This window comes from Lepisma saccharinum, chromosome 15, assembly GCF_977018435.1.
Source record: "Lepisma saccharinum chromosome 15, izLepSacc3.1, whole genome shotgun sequence".
Lineage (NCBI taxonomy): Eukaryota > Metazoa > Arthropoda > Insecta > Zygentoma > Lepismatidae > Lepisma > Lepisma saccharinum.
The window spans coordinates 5,012,085-5,036,365 of record NC_139243.1 but is presented as its reverse complement, the minus strand read 5'-3'; the positions used below and the strand labels follow the sequence as shown (position 1 = coordinate 5,036,365).

General features: G+C 35.4%; 1 protein-coding gene across 3 annotated transcripts in view; it reads right to left on the bottom strand.

The window, feature by feature from the left end:
* LOC145999540 (uncharacterized) overlaps positions 1–24,281 on the bottom strand; it is a 58,873-nt gene that overhangs the window by 12,475 nt on the left and 22,117 nt on the right. For 2 of the 3 annotated variants that reach the window (XM_083136530.1, XM_083136531.1), the window contains exons 7-10: positions 23,300–23,448; positions 17,914–18,050; positions 7,850–7,912; positions 104–334 (exon numbers count right to left, since the gene is read on the bottom strand). In XM_083136530.1, coding sequence (XP_082992656.1) covers positions 104–334; positions 7,850–7,912; positions 17,914–18,050; positions 23,300–23,448 — 580 coding nt within the window. The remainder of the gene's footprint in view (positions 1–103; positions 335–7,849; positions 7,913–17,913; positions 18,051–23,299; positions 23,449–24,281) is intronic. The other variant, XM_083136532.1, reaches the window with a different exon arrangement.

The following is a 24,281-nucleotide window of genomic DNA, read 5'->3' as shown; positions in this document are numbered from 1 at the left end:
AAGGCACATAGTGGTTCAGATACTACTTTAAACTGTAGGATTTGTCCTAGCACATCTGTGCATCAAACGGGAAAAAAAAACAAAAAAACTCTAACATATTTACCTGTGCCAATAGCCTCTCGCTCGTATTCTTCGTAGACACCCGTATGAACATGATGGCAGGAAACATGATGCAGATGATCGTTCCGATGGTGGAGCCCACCAGCCCAAGGACGAGCTCAATGTTAGGAATCAGAAGAGCCGTCACTAGAGACACGCACACGATGAACACTGTAATGCACTTGAACCTGGCTTCCGGAATATGGTTGCTCACGAGTTCATGGGGATTTTGAGTCTGCAAGAAAATATCATAATCAGTAAAAATATAACATCTCCATTTTTAATATTCAATTCAATTTGCCTCAGTTTTACAATTGGCCTTGTATTATTGCTAAAAATCAAGATGCCACAAGTAAGAGCACTATGCCCTCATAGGGAATCATGCAAAAATCCATACATAACCATTCAATAAATAACATAAATTCTTTCAATAAATTACACTTATGTTCAACCTTAACAAATTCATATGTACAATTATAAATAATTATTGGCCAATAAAAAAGGTTTAACAACCTTAACACACAACATTTACATGCCTTAATTGGTAACAGTTCGTTATATCGGAGACACATTAAAATCGGATATTTTGTGTTTCTCATTGTTCGTACTTACCAATTGTGTATTGTGGAACATAGTTCAAGGTGCCATTATGCTTTTTACACGAAAACAAATGCAATTTTTCCCATTCCGAGTGCTTTTTTTTATTCCTTTCTTCGTTTCCGGAACACACAATATGGCGTGCACATCTTGACTCATGTAGTAGGTATGCACTTCACTGAAAAATACCTACTATCGTGTTTGTCACCGGTGGAAATTATACACTATGCACGGATAACCCCACGAACTATTATGCACGGTAGCTGATAGATAGCCCCATGGACCATTTCCGATAAGGTTAGGTTAGGTTTGGTTACGTTAAGCAAGCATAGTAAAAAAAAAGGGGGGGTTGAAACACTGACAGGGGCTTATGTCATCAAACGTATGCAGCATCCGGTTGTTGTAGGGCAAGCAAATGAAAGCAATGGCAATTGTGCGTCGGTGAGATATTTCTCTTGAAAAATACATGATTTCCCGGTCAAATATATTCCACGATGAAAGAAAATACCTCGACGAACGTTGTAAACCTTGGAGAAACTCATTTTCGTAAGTAGTTTCTTGTGTAAAATTGAAGAAATGTGTCTCCGATGTATGAAACTGTTACCGCTTCAATTAAAGTCCTTGTATTTATATATCATGTGATACTCCTGGTAAATAGACAAGTTACTCCATGCCTATTTGCAGAATCCAAATACTTTTAAGAGCCTTCACAGCTGGTTCAAACACTTCTACTCAAAACATGGGAAACATATCTATGTACACATCATCTCACTTTTGTCCAAAGAGATTGTTTTATTCTTATGTTACCACTTACTATAAATTTTAGTCATAAAAGTTAGAAAAGTACTTATGTGTTGGATATGTAATATCTTTCAACTGTAGAAAATCATCTTGTTCTCACAGCATTCACTTGATCACATAAATTTAAGTTCAATAGGCAAATTTACCCACACACATTTTTGGGTGTCACTATATCATTTTCCGATACCGAACATCTCCATAATTAGTCCTTGAACCCCAAATTCAGATTCTTTTCAGGCTCTACAAAATATCACATTTTTATCCACTTTCTTCCTTCCTACTACCTTCTCTAGTGTTGCCAAACCTGTCATTAATTCCCTATTATCACAGGCTACTAACTTTGAAAATATATAAATATGTGAAATCCAATTGTATTCACCGTAATATATATTTTTGTATAAAACATTATTTGCACAGTATAAATATACTTGGATACACATCAAAGGTTTTTTAAATTATTTTTCATGTTTAAATGTTAGATATAATATTTTAAGTTATAGAGGGAAAAAGGTTTTTTTTACATGCCTATTAGATTTTCCCATATAGAGATATGGCTACAAGAAATTACCTAATTTAAGAGTAGGATTAAAGATTAGGATTAACATAGAATACAGAGGTTGTTTCCGATCTATGGTGACAAAATTGAACACCTCTTGCAACACCACCAAGCGGGAAGAGAACGAAGCTGCCAGTCGTGTGGGCATGTTGGACCATTGACTGTGCGTATTGGGAAGAATGTCGCCGAAAATCAGTGCATATTGGGAGGGTTACATATCTGCACCTTCCGACGTAAACTACAGTGATAGTGCCATTATAAAACTGTGCAAGGAGCGTGAATTCACTGTGTCCAAAAATGACATATCACGGGTGTTGAAAGGGGCAGGTAAGGTGAGGTGTGGGATGATTCCTACGGGGCAGAAACAGGCCAAACCCCAGCCTGCCACTAGCTGCACACCAGCTACAATTCAGGACATCCGGGCGCTGGTCATCAGGGAGAATCCAGCCACACAGAGAAGTATTGCAAACCGGCTACATACATCACTGAAGACAGTGCACACCATGATTCACCGCGATTTGGGTTTGGAAAAGTGACACAAGGGGCATGTTCAAAACAAGGTGTCAAGTCACACATCTCAATCAACCGCCTCTTCCTCCAAAAAAATGGCAGATGAAATTGAAATCTGTGCCATTCGTTTCACAGACATTCCAGTGAAGTCACCTGATGCCTCACCGATGGACTTTTGCACCTTTGGCCTACTGAAACGAGCCTTGTCTCAAAGAAGACCCCGCACCATTGAAGAGCTATGGAAAGCCTGTCAGGAGGAGTGGTTGAGGCTGGGCATGACTACACTTCGTGCCAGTCTCCTACAGTGGAAACTTCGCTGTGGGGCAATTGCCAAGATGCAGGGCCACCAAATAGAGCACTCTGATGGTGGCGACATGGTTTCTCTTAAAGTAGGTGCAGTTTGAAATCATCACCATAGATCGGAAACAACCTCTGCATAAGGCACTTTTCATGAATTTATCACTAAATTAAAATCGTTGCTCTTTTCAGTCAAATCTGAATGCTGATCATCACGAATATCACCTGATAGCATAATTATTTTGCAAAACTAGATAAATCCTGACTTTTACATGTTTTTATGTATGATTTCTTGTGATCGTAAGCACTTTTATTTCGCTACTGTAAGCACAAATTAATGTACGTTTTATTTTTATACATTTTTAAACTTCAAGGCAGTGCTACAATTTACATAAAAATTATAATCTGTTAAGAAAATACCGAAAGGAAATTTAACGATTTGTGTTCCATTGCTGTTGAACACTATATATCAAGTGAATTAATTATTTCAATGTTAATTATATTTTTATAATTTAATCAGATTATAATGGTGTACCACTGTCACCGTTATAAAAACAATGCATACCAAAAAGTAAGCCAGTTGTTTGTGGAATATACTAACTCTCTAGCATTCTTAAACCCGAAGGTTCATGGCTGCAGCAACACAGGCCTTCCATTTGTCCCTATCTTGAGCAAGATCTATATACTCTTTTCCATCCCTACCGATTTCCTTTAAATTCATCTCAACGTTATCCCTCCATCTTCGTCTTGGCCTTCCTACAGGTCTCTTACCATCAGGTTTCCCAACAAGAATCCTGTAAACTCCTCTTTCCTCTCCCATTCGTGCTACATGGCCTGCCCACCTAAGTCTTCTTGACTTAATTATTCTAATAACATCTGGACATGAATACAAATTATGTAGTTCTAAATTATGTAACCTTCTCCACTCACCTGTCTCCTCATCCCTTTTAGGTCCAAATATTTTCCTAAGGATCTTGTTTTCAAATACTCTCAATTTATGTTCCTCTTTCAATGTAAGGGACCAAGTTTCACACCCATATAATACTACAGGCAAAATTACTGTTTTGTATATTTTAACTTTTAGTTTCTTAGATATTAAACGAGAAGACAAAAGTTTATGAAGAGAGAAGTAACATGCATTTCCTGAATTAAGCCTACTTTTTATTTCCTCTTTAATATAATTTTCATTTGTTAATATTACTCCTAAGTATTTGAATTTGGAAACTGGTTCAAACGAGTTGTTATCAATAATTAGATTTTGATTATTACCTAACACTTGGTTTCGGCCTGTAAGCATATATATAGTTTTCTCTTTGTTAACTTCCAAACCTATCTCTCTAGCAGTTTTGAAAAATATTTTAGCATTATTCTTAATTGTATTCACATCATCCCCCAGTAAGTCTACATCATCTGCATATGCTAACAACTGAGTCACACCATTTAATTTTTGTCCTTCTTTAGTTTCTTTTACCTTCCTTACAGCATATTCTAAGGCAAAATTAAAGAGCAATGGAGATAATGCATCTCCTTGTTTTAACCCATCATGAATTGTAAATTTGTCAGACATATTATTACCCACACGAATTTTACTTTCTGTTTCACTGGTGCATATTTTTATCATACTAACAAGCTTCTTAGGTATTCCAAACTCTACTAATATATTATATAATTTATCTCTTTTGACCGAATCATATGCTTTTTTGAAATCAATGAATAGCTGATGGACATTTTGATTATATTCCCACTTTTTCTCAAGTGTCTGTCTGATGTGAAAAATTTGATCTGTTACGTTTAAATCCACATTGATAATCAACTATAATTTCATTAGCATATGGGGTTAGTCTTGTTAAAAGAATGTTAGATAAATTTTATACGTTCTTGAGAGTAGAGAAATCCCACGGTAATTATTGCAGTACATTTTATCACCTTTTTTAAACACAGGAACAATTATGGATTCTTTCCACTGTTGAGGGATTTCTTCTTTATTCCATATTAAACAAATTAATTTATGAATTTGACATATTCACGAATTTCCACCATATTTAATTAACTCAGCTGGTATTAAATCAATGCCAGGTGCTTTATTATTCTTTAGCCTTTTAATAGCATCTTCAACTTCAGTCAAGTTAGGTTCTGGAACTAAAGGTTCTGCTGTGAGGACTTCATTTACTTTTGATTTATCTCCTACATGAACATTTAACAGGTCATTAAAGTAGTTCTTCCATCTATTTAGAATATCGCTTGGGTCAGCTAGAAAATTGTCGTCTTTATCTTTTATCAAGTTTACTTTATGTTGCCACTCCTTTCTAAATTCATTTACACTTTGATACAAATCTCTGATATTTTTGTTTTTGCTATTTGTTTCAATTTCGTTAATTTTGCTTTTCAAGTAATCTCTTTTTTTACTTCTAAACGTGCGGTTAACTTCTCGCTTTATTCTATTATAATTGCTTAGATTTGTATCATCAGAGTTATTTAACCACCTAAGTCTAGCCTGATTTCTTATTTGTGGAATATACTTATATCAATACTACTCATGCACAATGTTAATGTATCTGCGAGTAGGAGTACTCACAGATAACCCATGAATCAGCAAAATATATGCTGACAGATGCTGAAGGTAATTTTGGAGAAGAAAGTGGATCAGGTTTACCCTTTGATGACAATGTGGAAAGGCAGAGGTAACTCAGTCAGTGCAGTAATGGTGGTCATGTTGAAGCAGCATATAATTCAAAATTTCAAAACTAAATAACTACCAAACAAGAAGTAAGAGACACAAACTAAACAAACAGAAAGTAAGAAATATAAGTGTTGTTCAAAGTATACTTCGTTTCTACCCCAGTTCCACAGTTCAGAGTTAGTAAAAATTGCAAGTGAAAGATAAACGAGCACAGGAGACCAGACCTGGACAAAGGACAAAGTATTGTTACGAATGAGTACGATTTTTCTTGATAAGATGTACAGGTATTGGACAAAATAATGGAAACACCTGTGGAATGTGCCTGGCAACACTGAACTGAACTGCATAAAATGGGTATATTAATACATGATGTTCCGATTTCCACAGCTGTTTCCTATTTTGTCCAATACTAATATGTACTACTAATTTTAACTTTCTTCATGTATATTGATAAGGAACATTTTCAAAACATGTTCTTAAAACAATATACTAATTATACAGTAGACCCCCAAAAAAGGTAACCAAAATTATTCAGCTGCCTTTCTATTGGGCCACCCTATATTAAAGACAGGGTGACTGGATTGAGACTGACACACTTTGAATGAGCATTAATTGAATTTAATACAGATAAAATTAATGTATGCAAGTTGAAGACAAACTCGGCAAGTATTATTGAAAAGAAAAACAGCTGTACATGAAATTCTTAAAATCGGCAGTGTAGTTAGCACATTGTGCTACAAAGGAAGAGGTCTCAAGTTTGAACCATGGATAGAGTATGGGTGTCGCATTGTCCCATTTCATCATTTAGCCTCCATCATCATCATCTTGCGTATGAGAGAAGCAACAGTGTCCTGCATACATGCTCTTAAGGGAAAGAGTTACCGTTTCACATCAGCTGTGCATTTATTTCAGTATCGTCCGAATGGGCACTGCTACTAAAAAAAAAAAAAAAAACTGGACGTATCTAAGAGTATGAATTTCTCCCCATGTTGCAAGTGGAAGTGTTTGTTTTATGTTGATTTTTAAGCTAAACGGCTAATCAAATGGAAGTTTCGACATTTCTGCCTGTCAATTGCATCTTTGAATTGCCCTCTTTCCGTTGATATTTTTTTTCTATGCCATCGGAACTTTGATATTCACAAGAGAACAAATAAAATAATACTCCCATAAGCACAATTCATTTCTCCTTGCCTCCTACGGCTATCCTGGTAGTGTTGCCAAATCTGATGTGCATAAAAGAGCTATATTTCACCTTAAATGGAGTGATTTACGAATTTTAATTTTAGGAGTCAAAGGGGTGGGGGTCGCTGTTACTACCGTTAACTGTAAAATGATGACAATTTATTTTGTTTTCACCGCCTAGATCCGGCGGCATCACCCATCTCAATAATCCATCGATGGTCGTATGAAATTGAAAACAAAAGTGTTCACAGATAACAATATTATGTCATCTTCATGTCAGCCATGGCGCTACAAAAAAAGTAGCTTCGGAGTTCAGAGGAAAAGGGGGGGGGGGTGATGCAGCCAATATAACGTCACGTGCAACATGTTCTGTGGCAAAAGTATGTGATTACTTGTAATTGTGAAATATTATAATTAAAATTAATTATGTGCTTGAGTGTAGGGGTTGCGAGCATCTGTATTTGCTGGCAGGCAGCATGGTTGCGGTCGCTACACAGGCATGCATTCAAGTGGCAAAATGCTCAAATGAAGACATTGTACTATGAATTCATGATGAAGGTTGTGCGAATTACTCACAAATTTAATATATATATATATTAATAATATATATGTATATATATATATCTAGGTAACTCCTGCGACGTTTCGGGACGCAACTGCTCCCTTCCTAAGGCTGCTCACGTTTAGGTTATGTATAAATCATAACCACGTCGAACTCTCCATAGGTACAGGATATAGGATTGGTAAAAGGTGTGTGGTTAAAAAGTAATAAAAATCTAAAACCCATTACAGGTGGTGTACATAGTTATGATTTATACATAACCTAAACGTGAGCAGCCTTAGGAAGGGAGCAGTTGCATCCCGAAACGTCGCAGGAGTTACCTAGATACTCGCAAAACGTAAGTTATTAATATATATATATTTGTACTATGAAGTACTCAATATAAGTAGCAGACAGTAGAACCCTTCAGAAGTACACATATGAACTGAAATCTCATGCCAAACCATTTTGGTATGTGTATTACATGTGTGTAAGTTAACGCTACGTCTACTGGAAGATAAATAACAACAATACAAGGAGAGAAAGCTTCCAAAGCAGCTTTATTACTTAGTGCATAACTAGTTACCTTCTCTTTCTGTTCATAAGCAGCAATAAAAGGAGAGAATCTCAAATTACAACCAGTGACATTCTGTGAAGTAAAAATGGAACATTTTCTTTAGTTTTTTGTTGAGTTACGATATGTCCAAAGATATCAAGTTTTTTCTAGTGCTGGAAAGAAAACTAGATATACAGAAAACAGTTGTTCATAGCAAGATTATTGTTTTCTTCTTTCATTTTATCATACCTTCTTTCATTTGGTATTGCGGGACTTTAAAATAATATTGATTTACAACCGGTACACATTTTAATCCAACATTATATTATTTCACATATTTTTAGTGCGGTTTGTATGTGTCTATTGATAATAAAATAGTATAAAAAAGATGGTTCTTAATGCCATGTGTCATTAATATTGTAAACAGTCACCAGCATGTCCATGAATTTATTGATAAAAATATTCAACCTCATCTGGATCTATATTCATTAAAAGGTCAAAAGGATCTCTGGTAAGGATAAAATAGAATAACTCCTTGTCATCCTGGAGTTCTGGCTAGCCATGGCTCCAATTACATGGATATGACAATCTCAAGATAAAATTTTCTCCTGAAGATGTCACTCAGCATGTCCACAATTTCATAAAAACATAATTTCCCTGACTTTTCCCAGGTTTTTAAAACATAATTTCCCTGACTTTTCCCAGGTTTTTAAAACATAATTTCCCTGACTTTTCCCAGGTTTTCAAAACACAATTTCCCTGACTTTTCCAAGGTTTTCAAAACATAATTTCCCTGACTTTTCCCAGGTTTCCAAGCCCAAGAACAAAAATTTTCCAGAGCATATCATTGAGGTAATTAGTGTACATGTATACTAACATTTAGAATTCTACTTACCCAAGTTTTAGAACATATAAAGCTAGTAATGTTGAAGAAAAATGAAAGAGGGAAGGAAGTGAGAATCAAGGTTGAGTTTCCAAGTAATACTCGGAATGTATTGACTAATGATTAACAAATAATTATTTTTTTACAAAATAATAAATAATACATAATTATAGTAAAATTTATTAATATATTTTTCTAGATAAATTAAACCTTCCAACTCCAGTATTGGAAGAACGTGATAAATATCAAGAACCACTTATTCTCGACGTATGGCCCCTTTTCCTACAATATTTAATATACAATTTCTACCCTAACTACCTGTAATACTCATTACTTATATATCAAACTGGAGTTCTCAGCTTGTCATATTTATTTTGTTTCTTCAAAAATTATTGAACTACTATGAAAAAATTGTTTTTTCCAGAATAAGAGTGAGTTTCCTTGACATTTCCATGACTTTTTGGAAAAATAAATTAACTGATTTTCCCAGGTTTTCCAGATAGGAAAACTAATACACTGACACAATTAAGGGTTGGCTGCGGTGGCTCAGTCGGTAACGCATCTGACTACCATGCTAAAGGTCCCGGGTTCGATCCCCGGCCGGTTCAAATCCGGGAACTTTTCTAACGTTGAAAGCATCCCCGGCGCCCACCCAGCGTCGAATAAGATGGGTACCTGGGGGAAACCCTGGGGGGTAAAGGCAGTCAGGGGCGTGGTGCTGATCACATCACCCCAACTCACGGCCGGATCAAGAAAGTGTGGAGCGTTACCCCACACCCGCTATACGCCTTCATGGCGTGGTGCTAAGCACAGGGGAACACTTTACCTTTACCTTTTTTTGACACAATTAAGGACATAGCTGTCCATAACTTCAGGATGAGTAGGAGTTTATCACATTATCTCCTTATAGTTAGAGAAGGAAGGTGGTTTCTGGCCAGGCAGTCACTTAACAGAGGAGGTGTGACTAACTCGTGGAAGTTCTCAACGGTCTCCATTTCGACTTGCTCTTTCCAGCATTTCTGTTGAATACTTCACACTGCCAACTATCGGCACCTAACCATCATATTTCTTCCTTGTTCCTAGTTAAATGTTAATGGTTGAGGAGGAAATGGTTACCCAAAATTGCTTCCTGTGTCTCTGAAAATAGTTACCATTGTTATTCCGAGGACAGTCCATGGTTTTGCTCCAAAACACAGGTCATGACATTTCCCTGTGTTCCTGCACCGATCTCACCATGTTCGGAGAGTAGAAAATTTGCAAGTCAACCTCTGAAGTGTTACAACACAAAGCAATTTGTCACTTGAAGTGAATTATGTGCATTGTTGAGATTTCTGGTAACAGAATGAGACAACAATTAGGCCACAGAAGAAATGAAGCACTAATTTCACTTCCTTTTGAGTGGTATTGAATATTTTATTATTGCTATATTATGAACTGAGGAGGGTGTGTTATGTGGGTACACTTTGTATAATGTAGTTGGTAACACTGTCAGGTCATCCCCAAGGGTTGACCTGAACAATAATAATAAATAGAGAAACATTCAAGCTTCTTTGCACTCACGGACACTAAACCTACAATTTTGAAGTGAGATCTGAACTACTAGGTGTCCCCAGCAGGTATCGAACCTGGGACCCTTTGATTACAAGGCAACAACGTTACAACTACACCATCAGAGAGGCCAAAACATTCAGGCTGTTAAATGGAAAATTTCATTTGCCAAGCTTAGATGCTTTTTAAGATTCTAATCATTCATTGATTTTCTTTCCTTCTCTGAAGAACCACCCTGTCCAATTAAAAATCATGCACATGGTGTAACTTTAGTGGTTTAACTTAATTTTAAAAATAATATAAATAGCATTTATATTATGCAAATATGTACAAAACACCAACTGTAATCCAGCTGAAACATTTTTAAAGAACTATAAATAAATGAAAAAAATATAACAGTTATCTTCTACGTTAAATAGCCTTGATATACATAAAGTATGTAGTATGAGAATTTTACACCATACGACTAGCTTCACCAAAATAAAATAAAAAAGTATTACTTAGACTGGGAGGAGAATACAGTTTCCTGTTCTAGAGTAGTCTACAACTGAATTCTGTGACAAAGCCAATAATGTTATTATCAGGGAATGGATTTATATGTAAATACATATTTATGTATGAAGCTGAAATCAGTTATGCTTTGTATTATCTTTGCGCATCATGCCATGTAGACTCGAAAAAATCAGTTTTTATTTTCCATATTTGAACATTAGATTTTGGCTTACATTTTATATATCTTACTTATTTTTACATATTATTTCCATATTTCAGAACATTTCTAAACATATAATCCATCTTTGTGCAATAACTACATGTCCCCTTGTGACCGAAAGATGTTATTTTTTTTAACGGTTTGCTTTTGCTATTGGGTCATTCCATGTCAAATCATCCAGAATTTTGTGAAAATGTCACCCACCATCTCCGATTTTGATGAAATTCGGTATACTTATAGAACTTTTGATGCTGATTAAAAAAATGACAATTTTTTTGAGATTGGTCAAGGGGTTCAGAAATTACGCGATTTTAAAAATCCCCCTGTACGCCACATGCGGCTCTACTTTGAATGACACGCATTAGGCTATAAATTATAGTATCTTCTCTCAGGTTTGCCGTAGAAACTTCAAGTTTGATTTCTTTTGCTCAGGATAGTGTAAGCTTTCATTTAAATAAGGTTTCTGATCAGTGTATCAACAATCATGTATTTTATGTATAGTTTCATGTATTTTTTTAGAAAAATAAATGACTAACTTCAAGAGCGAATTTCGTGCAATGCCCCCCCTTCAATTTCACCCAAATTTTATATGCAGGTAGCTGAGAGTGGGTACTAATGCTTGATGGAAAAATTGGGATGGGCGGTTTAGAGACAGGGTGATAAAAAAAATAATTTGCATTAAAAGTTAATGTTATTAAAAATACTTATGTATTTAGTACAAAGTCTGAAGTACAATATGTTTTGAGGTATAATATTCAAAATTTCTGTTCACTATGTGTGAAGGTAAGCATAGTCGTAACCTGGTTGGGGCAAAGGGAATCATTTTCCCTATCCAAAATTTATAGATTAATTAAAACCTACAAATAATAATTGCAGTGGAACCCCGATTTCAAGTTCCTCAATTTTACATTTCCCTGCATTTTACATTCAATATTGGTGGTCCCAACATAGCAAATTTTCCTCGGTTTTACATTTTCTCGCATTCTAAGTTTTTTCAGCTTGGTCCCCTGAACAACGTAAAATCGAAGTTCCACTCTATCTAAGTTAGTTTCAACTGTCTTCAATTTTTAAATATTATAATCATAGTCATTAGCATTCCCAAACTTAGCAAATTTTCTTCGAGAACATTCTTCTTTTTGTGCATTTTATCTCAATATGGAATTTTTTATACTCTTCACGGAGATACGTAATATGAAGTAAGAATTAATAATACACATTTGTGCTGATTGAAGTTTTTCCAAATGGAGCTTTTCTTGCCACATACCAGAGAAAATCTCTGTGATGGGGTGGTTGGAACACTTAGAAGACTTGTATAGAAGTCAACAGTATCAAGTAACAAGTTCAGCAATGTAGTACCAATTCCATAGAAATAGTATTAGAGGCATAAATTTATTATTAATCACGTAAGGTGAAATGATAACAACCCGCAGTACAATGTGTCAGCGATTGCAAAGTACTATACAACAGCACCAGGAAGATTAAGTATGCACTGTTTTGAACTTAAGCTACAGGTTATTTACAGTGTTCGGTAAGTTGCTTTTTACAAGTAACCGAGTTTCAGTTACTCATTTAAAAAGTAACTCTGTTACAGTTACTGGTACTTTGAAAGTAACTGAGTTACTTTACAGTTACTGTGAAAGAGACTTACAGTTAATGATCATTGATTTGTGTAAAAATTACAAATTGTGTTTCTAGTACATAATCCGTATGTCTTCATAAATGTACATTACTACTGCAAATAAATGATGAAACACAGAATCAACTTTGCTTGAACGATTTTAATTAAGAAATCATTTGAATGCTGACCACAATATTTTGAATATGGTGCCAGTGACCATTATTTAGTAATTGCTAAATTAAGAGAAAGACTCTCAGTGATAAATCATAAGCAACAAAATCTAAAAGTTATAAAATTTGATACAGGAAAGTTTACTGATGAAAGAATTAAGAAAGATTACCAAATTAAACTGTCAAATAGATTTGATGTTTTGTAGGATTTAAATGATGATGAAAATATAAATGAAACAGATGTAAATAAGAATTGGGAGCACATACGTAATGCAATAGAATCAGCAGCTAAAGAAAGTATAGGATACCATAAACCAAGAAAAAGTAAGCCATGGTTTGATAATGAATGTCATAATCTAATAGAAATAAGAAATCAGGCTAGACTTAGGTGGTTAAATAACTGTGATGATACAAATCTAAACAATTATAATAGAATAAAGCGAGAAGTTAACTGCACGTTTCGAAGTAAAAAAAGAGATTACTTGAAAAGCAAAATTAACGAAATTGAAACAAACAGCAAAAATAAAAATATCAGAGATTTATATAAAGGTGTAAATGAGTTTAGAAAGGGGTGGCAACCTAAAGTAAACTTGATAAAAGATAAAGACGGTGATTTTCTTGCTGACCCAAGCGATATTCTAAATAGATGGAAGAACTACTTTAATGACCTTTTAAATATCCATGTAGGAGATAAATCAGAAGTGAATGAAGTACACACAGCAGAACCTTTAGTTCCAGAACCTAACGTGACTGAAGTTAAAGATGCTATTAAAAGGCTAAAGAATAACAAAGCACCTGGCATTGATTTAATACCAGCTGAGTTAATTAAATATGGTGGAAATTCATTAATATGTCAAATCCATAAATTAATTTGTTTAATATGGAATAAAGAAGAAATCCCTCAACAATGGAAAGAATCCATAATTGTTCCTGTGTTTAAAAAAGGTGATAAAATGAACTGCAATAATTACCGTGGAATTTCTCTACTCTCAACAATATATAAAATATTATCTAACATTCTTTTAACAAGACTAACCCCATATGCTAATGAAATTATAGGTGATTATCAATGTGGATTTAAACGTAACAGATCAACTACAGATCAAATTTTTCACATCAGACAGACACTTGAAAAAAAGTGGGAATATAATCAAAATGTCCATCAACTATTCATTGATTTCAAAAAAGCATATGATTCGGTCAAAAGAGATAAATTATATAATATATTAGTAGAGTTTGGAATACCTAAGAAGCTTGTTAGTATGATAAAAATATGCACCAGTGAAACAGAAAGTAAAATTCGTGTGGGTATTAATATGTCTGACAAATTTACAATTCATGATGGGTTAAAACAAGGAGATGCATTATCTCCATTGCTCTTTAATTTTGCCTTAGAATATGCTCTTAGGAAGGTAAAAGAAACTAACGAAGGACTAAAATTAAATGGTGTGACTCAGTTGTTAGCATATGCAGATGATGTAGACTTACTGGGGGATGATGTGAATACAATTAAGAATAATGCTAAAATATTTTTCAAAACTGCTAAAGAGATAGGTTTGGAAGTTAACAAAGAGAAAACTAAATATATGCTTACAGGCCGAAACCAAGTGTTAGGTAATAATCAAAATCTAATTATTGATAACAACTCATTTGAACCAGTTTCCAAATTCAAATACTTAGGAGTAATATTAACAAATGAAAATTATATTAAAGAGGAAATAAAAAGTAGGCTTAATTCAGGAAATGCATGTTACTTCTCTCTTCATAAACTTTTGTCTTCTCGTTTAATATCTAAGAAACTAAAAGTTAAAATATACAAAACAGTAATTTTGCCTGTAGTATTATATGGGTGTGAAACTTGGTCCCTTACATTGAAAGAGGAACATAAATTGAGAGTATTTGAAAATAGGATCCTTAGGAAAATATTTGGACCTAAAAGGGATGAGGAGACAGGTGAATGGAGAAGGTTACATAATTTAGAACTACATAATTTGTATTCATGTCCAGATATTATTAGAATAATTAAATCAAGAAGACTTAGGTGGGCAGGCCATGTGGCACGAATGGGAGAGGAAAGAGGAGTTTACAGGATTCTTGTTGGGAAACCTGATGGTAAGAGACCTGTAGGAAGGCCAAGACGAAGATGGAGGGACAACATTGAGATGGACCTAAGGGAAATCGGTAAGGATGGAAAAGAGTATATAGATCTTGCTCAAGATAGGGAAAGCTGGAAGGCCTGTGTTGCTGCAGCCATGAACCTTCGGGTTTAAGAAGGCTAGAGAGTTAGTTGGTGGTTAGTTAGTGTCATTGATTTCACTTGCACCTATTTCTTTCTCCTCCATTCCAAGTTCAACAAAATCCAAAGATCCACTCCTTCAACGATGACTGTTTCCTAGTTCGACAGTCCACCTAAAACACTTACGTTTTCACATACAAGTAGATATGAATTGAAGTAAAGCGTGGATGAAGTTAGCATGCAACAAAGCATAGCTTCCTTGACAGGCCAGGAACTCCGAGAAAATCCTTTTACGTAGCATCCAGAGAAGGTACAGATATATTTTTTTTACAGTTGGGAAAAGAAAATGTGAACGGCACAATTTATAGTGCATGAAATTTTGGCAATGCATAGAATACAATCGAGTAAGTATTTTTCGGTACTATCTTGATGGGCGTAACTTGGGAACTTGGGAACTATCTTTGGTTGAGAGAATCAAAGTTTTCAGTCCCATAAAAATAGTGTCAAAGATTATTTGCTAAATGCATTTGAAAAATCACAATAATTAATCTATTTTTTTTTTTTTTTTTTTGTTCCTCAAGTGCCAGGAGGTTCACAAAATATATTTAACTTGTAGGTTTTAATTAATCTATAAATTTTGGATAGGGAAAATGATTCCCTTTGCCCCCACCAGGTTACGACTATGCTTACCTTCACACATAGTGAACAGAAATTTTGAACATTATACCTCAAAACATATTGTACTTCAGACCTTGTGCTAAATACATAAGTATTTTTAATAACATTAACTTTTAATGCAAATGATTTTTTTATCACCCTGTCTCTAAACCGCCCATCCAAATTTTTCCATCAAGCATTAGTACCCACTCTCAGCAACCTGCATATAAAATTTGGGTGAAATTGCAGGGGGGGCATTGCACGAAATTCGCTCTTGAAGTTAGTCATTTATTTTTCTAAAAAAATACATGAAACTATACATAAAATACATGATTATTGATACACTGATCAGAAACCTTATTTAAATGAAAGCTTACACTATCCTGAGCAAAAGAAATCAAACTTGAAGTTTCTACGGCAAACCTGAGAGAAGATACTATAATTTATAGCCTAATGCGTGTCATTCAAAGTAGAGCCGCATGTGGCATACAGGGGGATTTTTAAATTCGCGTAATTTCTGTACCCCTTGACCAATCTTAAAAAAATTGTCATTTTTGTAATCAGCATCAAAAGTTCTATAAGTATACCGAATTTCATCAAAATCGGAGATGGTGGGTGACATGGCCTGGATGATTTGACGTGGAATGACCCTATTGTAAAACACTTGAAATTCCTGTTTATTTACAATTGTTGCCAACAATAGAGAATGAGGTCTCAAGCATCGGTTCTTGTTGTTGCAAACTTTATTTTGGCAACGTTGGAAGAGAGTCCCAAGTCGAGCAGTCCATTGTTAACCCTACCCTCGCCACTATTAATTTTTAGTTGCTCGTCCGGCAGCAGCACCAGAAGCAATGATTTTGTGGCACACAGGACTCTCTTCCAGTTTCTCTTCAAGACACTCACGGTAATAGTTACAATGCTGAGACTGTATTTTATGTAGCTCGTGTAGTCTCATATTATTAAAAAGTAGGGATGGGGCGATATGAAATTTTAGTCAATACCGATAAAGTACCGATATAAAATTTACCAATACCGATATTCTACCGATCCGATATAAAATTATGAATGATCCTTGAAGAACCTGAAAGGTTCATTGACCTCCTTAATAAATTGTTTCAAGGTGACTGCAGTGCAAAAGTTGCATATTTAGACATTTACTTTTTTAGAAATTAGAGCATGGAGATTATCCATAAAAATTACAACAAAATGGCAGAATTTTGCATTAATTTATCAGATATTTATTGATATATCGAATCGGTAAAATAATCGGTAATTTTACCGATAAGCCTATATCGGCAGATACTGATCGAGTACCGACTAATTGGTCCCAACCCTATTAAAAAGGCAAATTTTTACAACTTTAAAGTCAATTTTACTGATGACTTAGTAATATGGGGGAACAGGGAAGAAGAAGTACAGAGACAGCTTGATACTGGAATGAGGAGATCAGAACAGCAGGAACGAAATTCGGTGCAGGAAAGAGCGAGGGACTAATAACAAGGAACAGAGCCAGAAATGAACCAAGAATAAAGATGAACAAAGAAGAGTTGAGGGTAGTGGAGAGCTTCAAATATCTAGGAAGCATAATTGAGAGAAGTGGAAGAATATATGAGGAGGTAAATGGGTGGTGGACTATATCAAAGCGTTCGAAGATTAATATGGAACAGGCTGTACCTATGAAATGCAACAAGGTAATATATAACACATACTACACACCAATAATTACGTATGGAGCAGAGACTTGGACAATGACAGAGAGAGACAAAAGAAAGATGCAGACAGTGGAGATGACATTTTTAAGGAGTCTATTGGGGAAGACAAGAAGGGATAGAATAAGGAATGAGGAGATTCGACAGACAGTGGGTGTGGTGAAGCTTCAGGACAGGATACATCAGGCACAGATGAGATGGTTCGGACACATGAAGAGGATGGATGCAGAAAGAACCAGTAAGAGCTTACCATGCACAAGGAGTGGAAATAAGGCCAAGGAGGAGACAAAGATGTTGGTGGAAAGAGCAGATAGCAGAGAGTGTTAGGAGAAGAGGACAAGATTGGTACACCGTGGAAAGAGAGGAGTGTTGGATGACCAGGAAACAATGGAGAGGAATGACTTTTATGCCGACTCAGACAGGAAACAGCAACGGACGAGGAGGAACTTAACTCCATATTTTGGTGAAAATAACTAAACATGTACTTACATAGCACATTTTTACTACATATAAATACATTCCCTGATTACTATCTCAACATCCTTACATAACAATACTCACCCTTCTGAACAGCAGCGAATACAAACTGGCCCTGCAGGGGAAGATGACGAGAGGGAAGCTCATAGCCACAGACAGCACGAAACAGAGCTTTATTATCTCGCTCGCTAAGGATTCGGTAAAACTTAGAAGAATATTTCCTGTGTAACAAAACAGAAACAAAGCCATCACTGTAAAAGTGTTGAAAGACATCATATGTAACAGTTTATTACAAAAATACAATGGACTGTCAGTTGAACCACCAGACTTCACTAATCAGAAAATTTTAAGCAGCCCCTCCTCCTCACCTAGAGAATTTGTTAAAAAAAGGAGAATTGTACATCAGAAGTTACTCATCATCCACATCTCCCAGCACCTCTCTCAAGGTTACGCAAAAACATATATTTTCAAAAATATTTTCCTCTAAACACATGTTGAAAGTGATGTAGTGAAATTGGTATCAGAAGAGATAAAATTGAAATATTTAAACCAATTTCAATATGTCTTCAAAATTTTGAAACTAGAGGCCATATTGATATAGTTCTGGCAAGTCTAATGAAGTACAGGATGATTGATAAGTAGAGGCACATATCTGGTAAATAAAAAAGCAAAATTTCGGTACAAAAACAAAGTCAATTTCGGGTTCAAAAGTGGTAAATAAAATAAAATTTCGCTGTTATAGCGGTGAAATACAGTCCATAAAATGACATTTTGGTTATAAATATGTGAATATAACCCAAACTTGATTTAAAAACTGCACTTACTACACAAAATAAACATATCCCTTCTAATAACACATTTATGTAGTTATCAGAGTATTAAGTTTATTTCTGTAAAAAGGGGTCCATAATTGTTTCTCAAATATTTACAGCAGAATTAATCAATTGTCTGTAAATTGCATAACCCTCAGGATAATTCTGACTTCAGAAAATGTTGCATCGGTAAACAAACTCTAATTTCGTGACAAAACAGGGTAGGAAAATGCACCTCGCACCTTTCAGAAATATGAAAAATTAACATTATACATTCGTGTTTTCGTCAAAAACGAAATATGCGTGCCTCTATTGATAAGTATGTGAAATGTTTTAGAAATTTACTACAGATAAACAATATTGTTTACAGTGGTAATTTTGATGCTGACAGAATGATACAACTCTCCAAGCTTTTTGTACACCTATCACAAATGCTCTTATGTGTCCACCTTTGCTGATGCAGTAAATATCTAACCAATACTGCATTTTGTACCACATGTGTGTTAGCATATCATGTTTGATTAGTGCCACAGCTGCGGTGATGCACTTACAAAGTTCCTGGAGATTAGCGATGAGCGGGTGCACAAAGGCAGTATCCTTCACAAACCCCCAAAAGAAGTCACAGTGGACAAAGCTGTTGCGTATTCCAACACACAGGACAGGAGTAATCATGGGAGTTTTGCATTTGTTGCCCTGCTATTTGTAGCCGTTTTTCCATCTTGGTTTGCTTTGTTTTGACATTTTCCCCTTTCGTATTACTGTCATGCTAATAGGGCATTTAACATTGTATGAGTTATACTAGAATTAGGCTAAGTAGCTAGACCTGATCGTTTCTATTCTATTACATATATTTGCCTCTGCATTTCTTCTGCCCTTGTCTTAAGTGGTTTACTCAATTTATTTGTTGTACGAGGGCAGGCTGAAAATTAATGCAGAAAATGTGTCCCCCAATTGACATTCATCAGAGAATGAAGGCTTTCTATGTCAATGAATGTGTAACGTAAGTACTGAATGATGTTGGGCTGTTCATGCTCACAACAAAAACACCTGCCGAGGAACTCTCAATGTGTGTGACAAAGAACTTCTTGAGAGTTAAGCATTCCTCGGCAGGGGTTTTCATTGTGAGCATGAACAGCCCAACATCATTCAGTACTGACGTTACACTTTCATTGCCATAAAAAGCCTTCATTCTCTGATGAATATGTCAATTGGGGGACAAATTTTCTAGTTAGAATTACTTTTCAGCATGCCCTCGTATATATTCAACCTGGTATTATGACTGTCACCCATCCGAATACAGTCCAGGAAAGACACTATGTGACTTGTGTTCCATTAAGCAGGTTGCAGTATGTATTATCTTACGCGACTTGCTGCTTAGTGTATTTGTGAGTTATTCTAGTTTCTGCATTTTATAAATCTGCCCAAAACTTTATCCTTTCGTGTTGCATGTAGTCATACAATGTTTCTTGGCCCAGCATTTTTCCAAGCATGGTCTGGCAGCATAATGTGCCTTCATACCAAAGATTGCTACAAAGTGTGCAAACTAAAGTGCGAAGAATAATATCTGGCGCCGATAGATTTTGTTCCCAACACACACTAAACAAAACGCCTTCTCGTATTTACTTAATTGCTACTACAGGGTGGCGATAAAAGACGACGATAAAATTAAAGTGAAAATTCCCGGTTTTCAAGGTGTACTTTCCAAATTTCAAGAGTACAAGCAGACGTTTTCTCAATTTTAACCTCATGCATTACTGCCTCTCAACACCCACCAACACACAAAAAGTATTAACAATATAAAGGTTCTGTGTAATGTATAGGGGCATGCATATTTCGTTTTTGATGAAAAAACATTATCAAAGAACACATTCAAGTGTTAATTTTTCATGATTTTGAAAGGTGCGAGATGCATTTTCTTACCATGTTTTGTCTCGAAATAATGTGAAAAGAACTGCAAAATGCCAAATAAACTCTTAAACACAAAAATTTGGGTTTATTTACCGACGTGGCACCTTCTGAGGTCTGCATTATCCTGTGATTTATGCAATTCACGAAAAATTGATTAATTCTGCTGTTAATATTGGAGAAGCAAAAATTGACTCCTTTACACAGAAATAAACTTAATATTCTGATAACTACATAAATGTGCTATTAGAAGTGAAATGTTAATTCTGTGTAATAAGTGTAGTTTTTAAATCAAATTTAGGATTATATTCACAATTTTAAAACCAAAATGTCTTTTAATATACCATTTTTCATCCGATTTTTCACCGCTATAACACCGAAATTTTACTTTATTTACCGCTTTTGAACCCGAAATTGATACATTTTTGTAACGAAATTTTGCTTCTTTATTTACCAAAATTATGTGCCTGTATCAAAAATTCTAATTCAATTCAATTAAACGGTATATATTGATGAGGGAAACTGAGCAAACGTTGGAACATCGCCTCTTCACACAGTACACTGACCCAATCATGCAACCAATACCTCGCATACCGCTGGCCTAGCACTAACATTCCTACATCCTTGTGACTCCAAGAAAAGCGAGAGGTTAAGTTTAACTCGTTGGCCCGCTTGGCCGAGAAGAGTGTAGATGAAGAAGACAGAGCTCTCTCCACACTTACCTGGTCCAATCGCCGCTGGCTACCCACAGGCCCATGCCGATGTCGCCGTCTCGTCTCGCCTCGGGCGTCCTCCGTGATTCAACTCGCTGGCGGCGCTTTCTGTGATCTACGATAACTGTCTTATTCTCATCCCAAAGGCGATGTTTTATTCCCTGTCATAATGTGTTGACCCTGCAGGTTTTCATTCCTCTACCACCGGGTTGGTTACCTCTATCAGGCGGCCGAACCCAGTAACGACGGAGGAATGTTAGTGCTAGGCCAGCGGTATGCTAGGTATTAGCTGCACGATTGGGTCAGTGCACTGTGTGAAGAGGCGATGTTCTAACGTTTGCACAGTTTCCCTCATCAACATATTTAAAATATTTAAGGTGTTAAGTTTATATTTACTAGGGATGGGCCGATATGAAATTTTGGCCGATACCGATAAAGTACCGATATAAAATTTACCGATACCGATATTCTACCGATCCGATATAAAATTAGAAATGGTCCTTGAAGAACCTGAAATGTTCATTAATCTCCTTAATAAATATATGTTTCGAGGTGACTGCAGTGTAAAAAGTTGAATATTTAGACAATTACTTTTTTAGAAAGTAGGGCATCGAGATTATCCATAAAAGTTACAACAAAATGGCAGAATTTTGCACTAAATTATGAGATATTTTTCGATATATCGGATCGGTAAAATAATCGGTAAATTTACCGATAGAGTACCGATTAATCGGTCCCATCCCTAATATTTACCCTTTCACATACACAGATTCAAAATACATCTACAAACACAAGTCACAAATGTTACTGAATACTGTAATGTAGGAAAAAATGCTAATTGTACAAAAATTTTAAACTCAAATTTACCTAATTAACTTCAAGATATCATAATTGCAATAATCATTCGTCTATCAGATAGATTGTTCTGCAAAGGACACTAACAAAGTAAATAGAGAATTCCCGGAGCCAATAATTCACCCAAAAATTCCCGAAATTCAAGGAATTCCCAGCAAGTAGCCACCCTGTACTACGGTCTCCTAGAAGCACACTATGGCAACTATGGGGTTTCCTACAAATACTTGGTATGAGAATTACCACTATTTTTTGCAGAGTTTATCTGTGCTGAATTTTAAAAATGTTTGTCAGACTTATGAATCACACAGTGTATGTTGTGCTCTAAGGAAAAACATAACAAATGCACTTTTTTAAGTTTTAAAATCTCACAACTTTATTCCTCGTTATAAATAAGTGAAAAATCATGGTTCGTGGGGCTGTCAATCAGCTACCCAGGCTATACGTCAGCTACCCATGCATAATGTATAATTTCCACCAGTGACGAACACAATAGTAGGTATTTTTTGGTGAAGAAGGTTGAAACACTGCATTGCCACAACGTGAGTCAAGATGTGCCTGCCATATTGTGTGTTCCGGAAGAAAAGAAAGGAATAATAATAATTAAAAAAAACTCAGAATGTGAAAAATTGCATTTGTTTTCATGTAAAAAGCATAACGGCATCTTGACCTATGTTCCGCAATACACAATTGGTAAGTACGAACCATGCGAAACAACAAAACTTCCGATTTTAATGTATCTCCGATCTATGAAACTGTTACCTTATTGTACCAGTAAATAATATCTAGGGATATTTATCGTGCGCACACAAACAGAATTTGCCTTTTTGCCATGCTGAAAATGGCACTGCAATTCTGTCAAATAAATATGTACAGAGAAATTAATTTTAAAAAATTATCGGTGAGCAATTCTAACAACATGACAATGCCAGCTAAGATATCAATCCTCTGTGTAAACAAGATATTGTTCAGTATGTGATTCTTCTTGTATGTGTGTATTGCTTGCATTGTACAGTTCTTCTAGTTTACAGTGTTAGTTCAAAAACCATGTTTAAATGCTTGTAACTAGATGAAGAATTCAGCATGTGATGCTGCAAATTTATATTATGAATCAAAAATATTTCTATCGTGTGTGAGGTGTGAACTATCATTTGCCATTCTCTCGTAACTTTTGATTTAATTACAAACCTGAGAAATTCTGATTGCAGAACGCCACATAACCGAAAAATCCAACACATATGTAGACACCTGTGCAGATGTTGACGGCAGCTTTCACCACTTCGTTCATCTTGGAGTGAGAAGCGTCAGGAAGGGAATCATAGATCTCGAACACTTGCCTATAAAATAAATGGGACATGTGACTAAATTGAAATGTCTCCAGGACAACTCTTGATATTTCATATCTATTTCTCTTTCCCTTTACACATGTGGAACTGCTGTAGGTTTGTTGCAAGCTTTTTATTAAAAATATTGATTTTAATATAAAAAGCATAGGCTATTCAAACAGGAGGATAAAAACAAAAAAAATATCATCAAATGATTACCTACATGAAATTTCATATTTCCGCACGTTGCACAAGTTAATAGTTATTTCAGATTCATTTCGAAGGCTCACTGCCTTCATTCACTAATAGTATGGCCTCTGACATGCTACCACCTCCCTTGTTTACGGCATACATCATAAAATCATCAAATAAGATGTAGAGGGTTGACATTTGATTTATTCTGGTCAGAATGACATTGGTTTTCACAGAAAATAAAATTCAACATCCCACCTTTATACAAACACAAGTATGGTTCACCAAATGAATACATTTGGATAAAAAATCAATTTCATTCTTCTTCTATGATTGTTGGAAGGGAGATGTAAACATTTCACTGATATCCTGGACTTTTCACGAAAATAAAGAAAAATACAACTTCTATACTACCGTATATACGCATGTATAATGCGCACCCTGGTTTTTGATAGAGAAAAGTGACTAAAATTTTATCTCCTGTATAATGCGCAGTATAATCCAGGTTCAAGAAATGGCTTTCTTAGTTGTAGGTCGTAAAGCTGTTGCCATGCCAATCAAGAGCTAGTGACGACATACCTATTCAGTGAGTCACCTGTTGCTATGTGGACCAAGAGGAGCATATTATCTTGTGTAAACAGTAAGTCACCAAC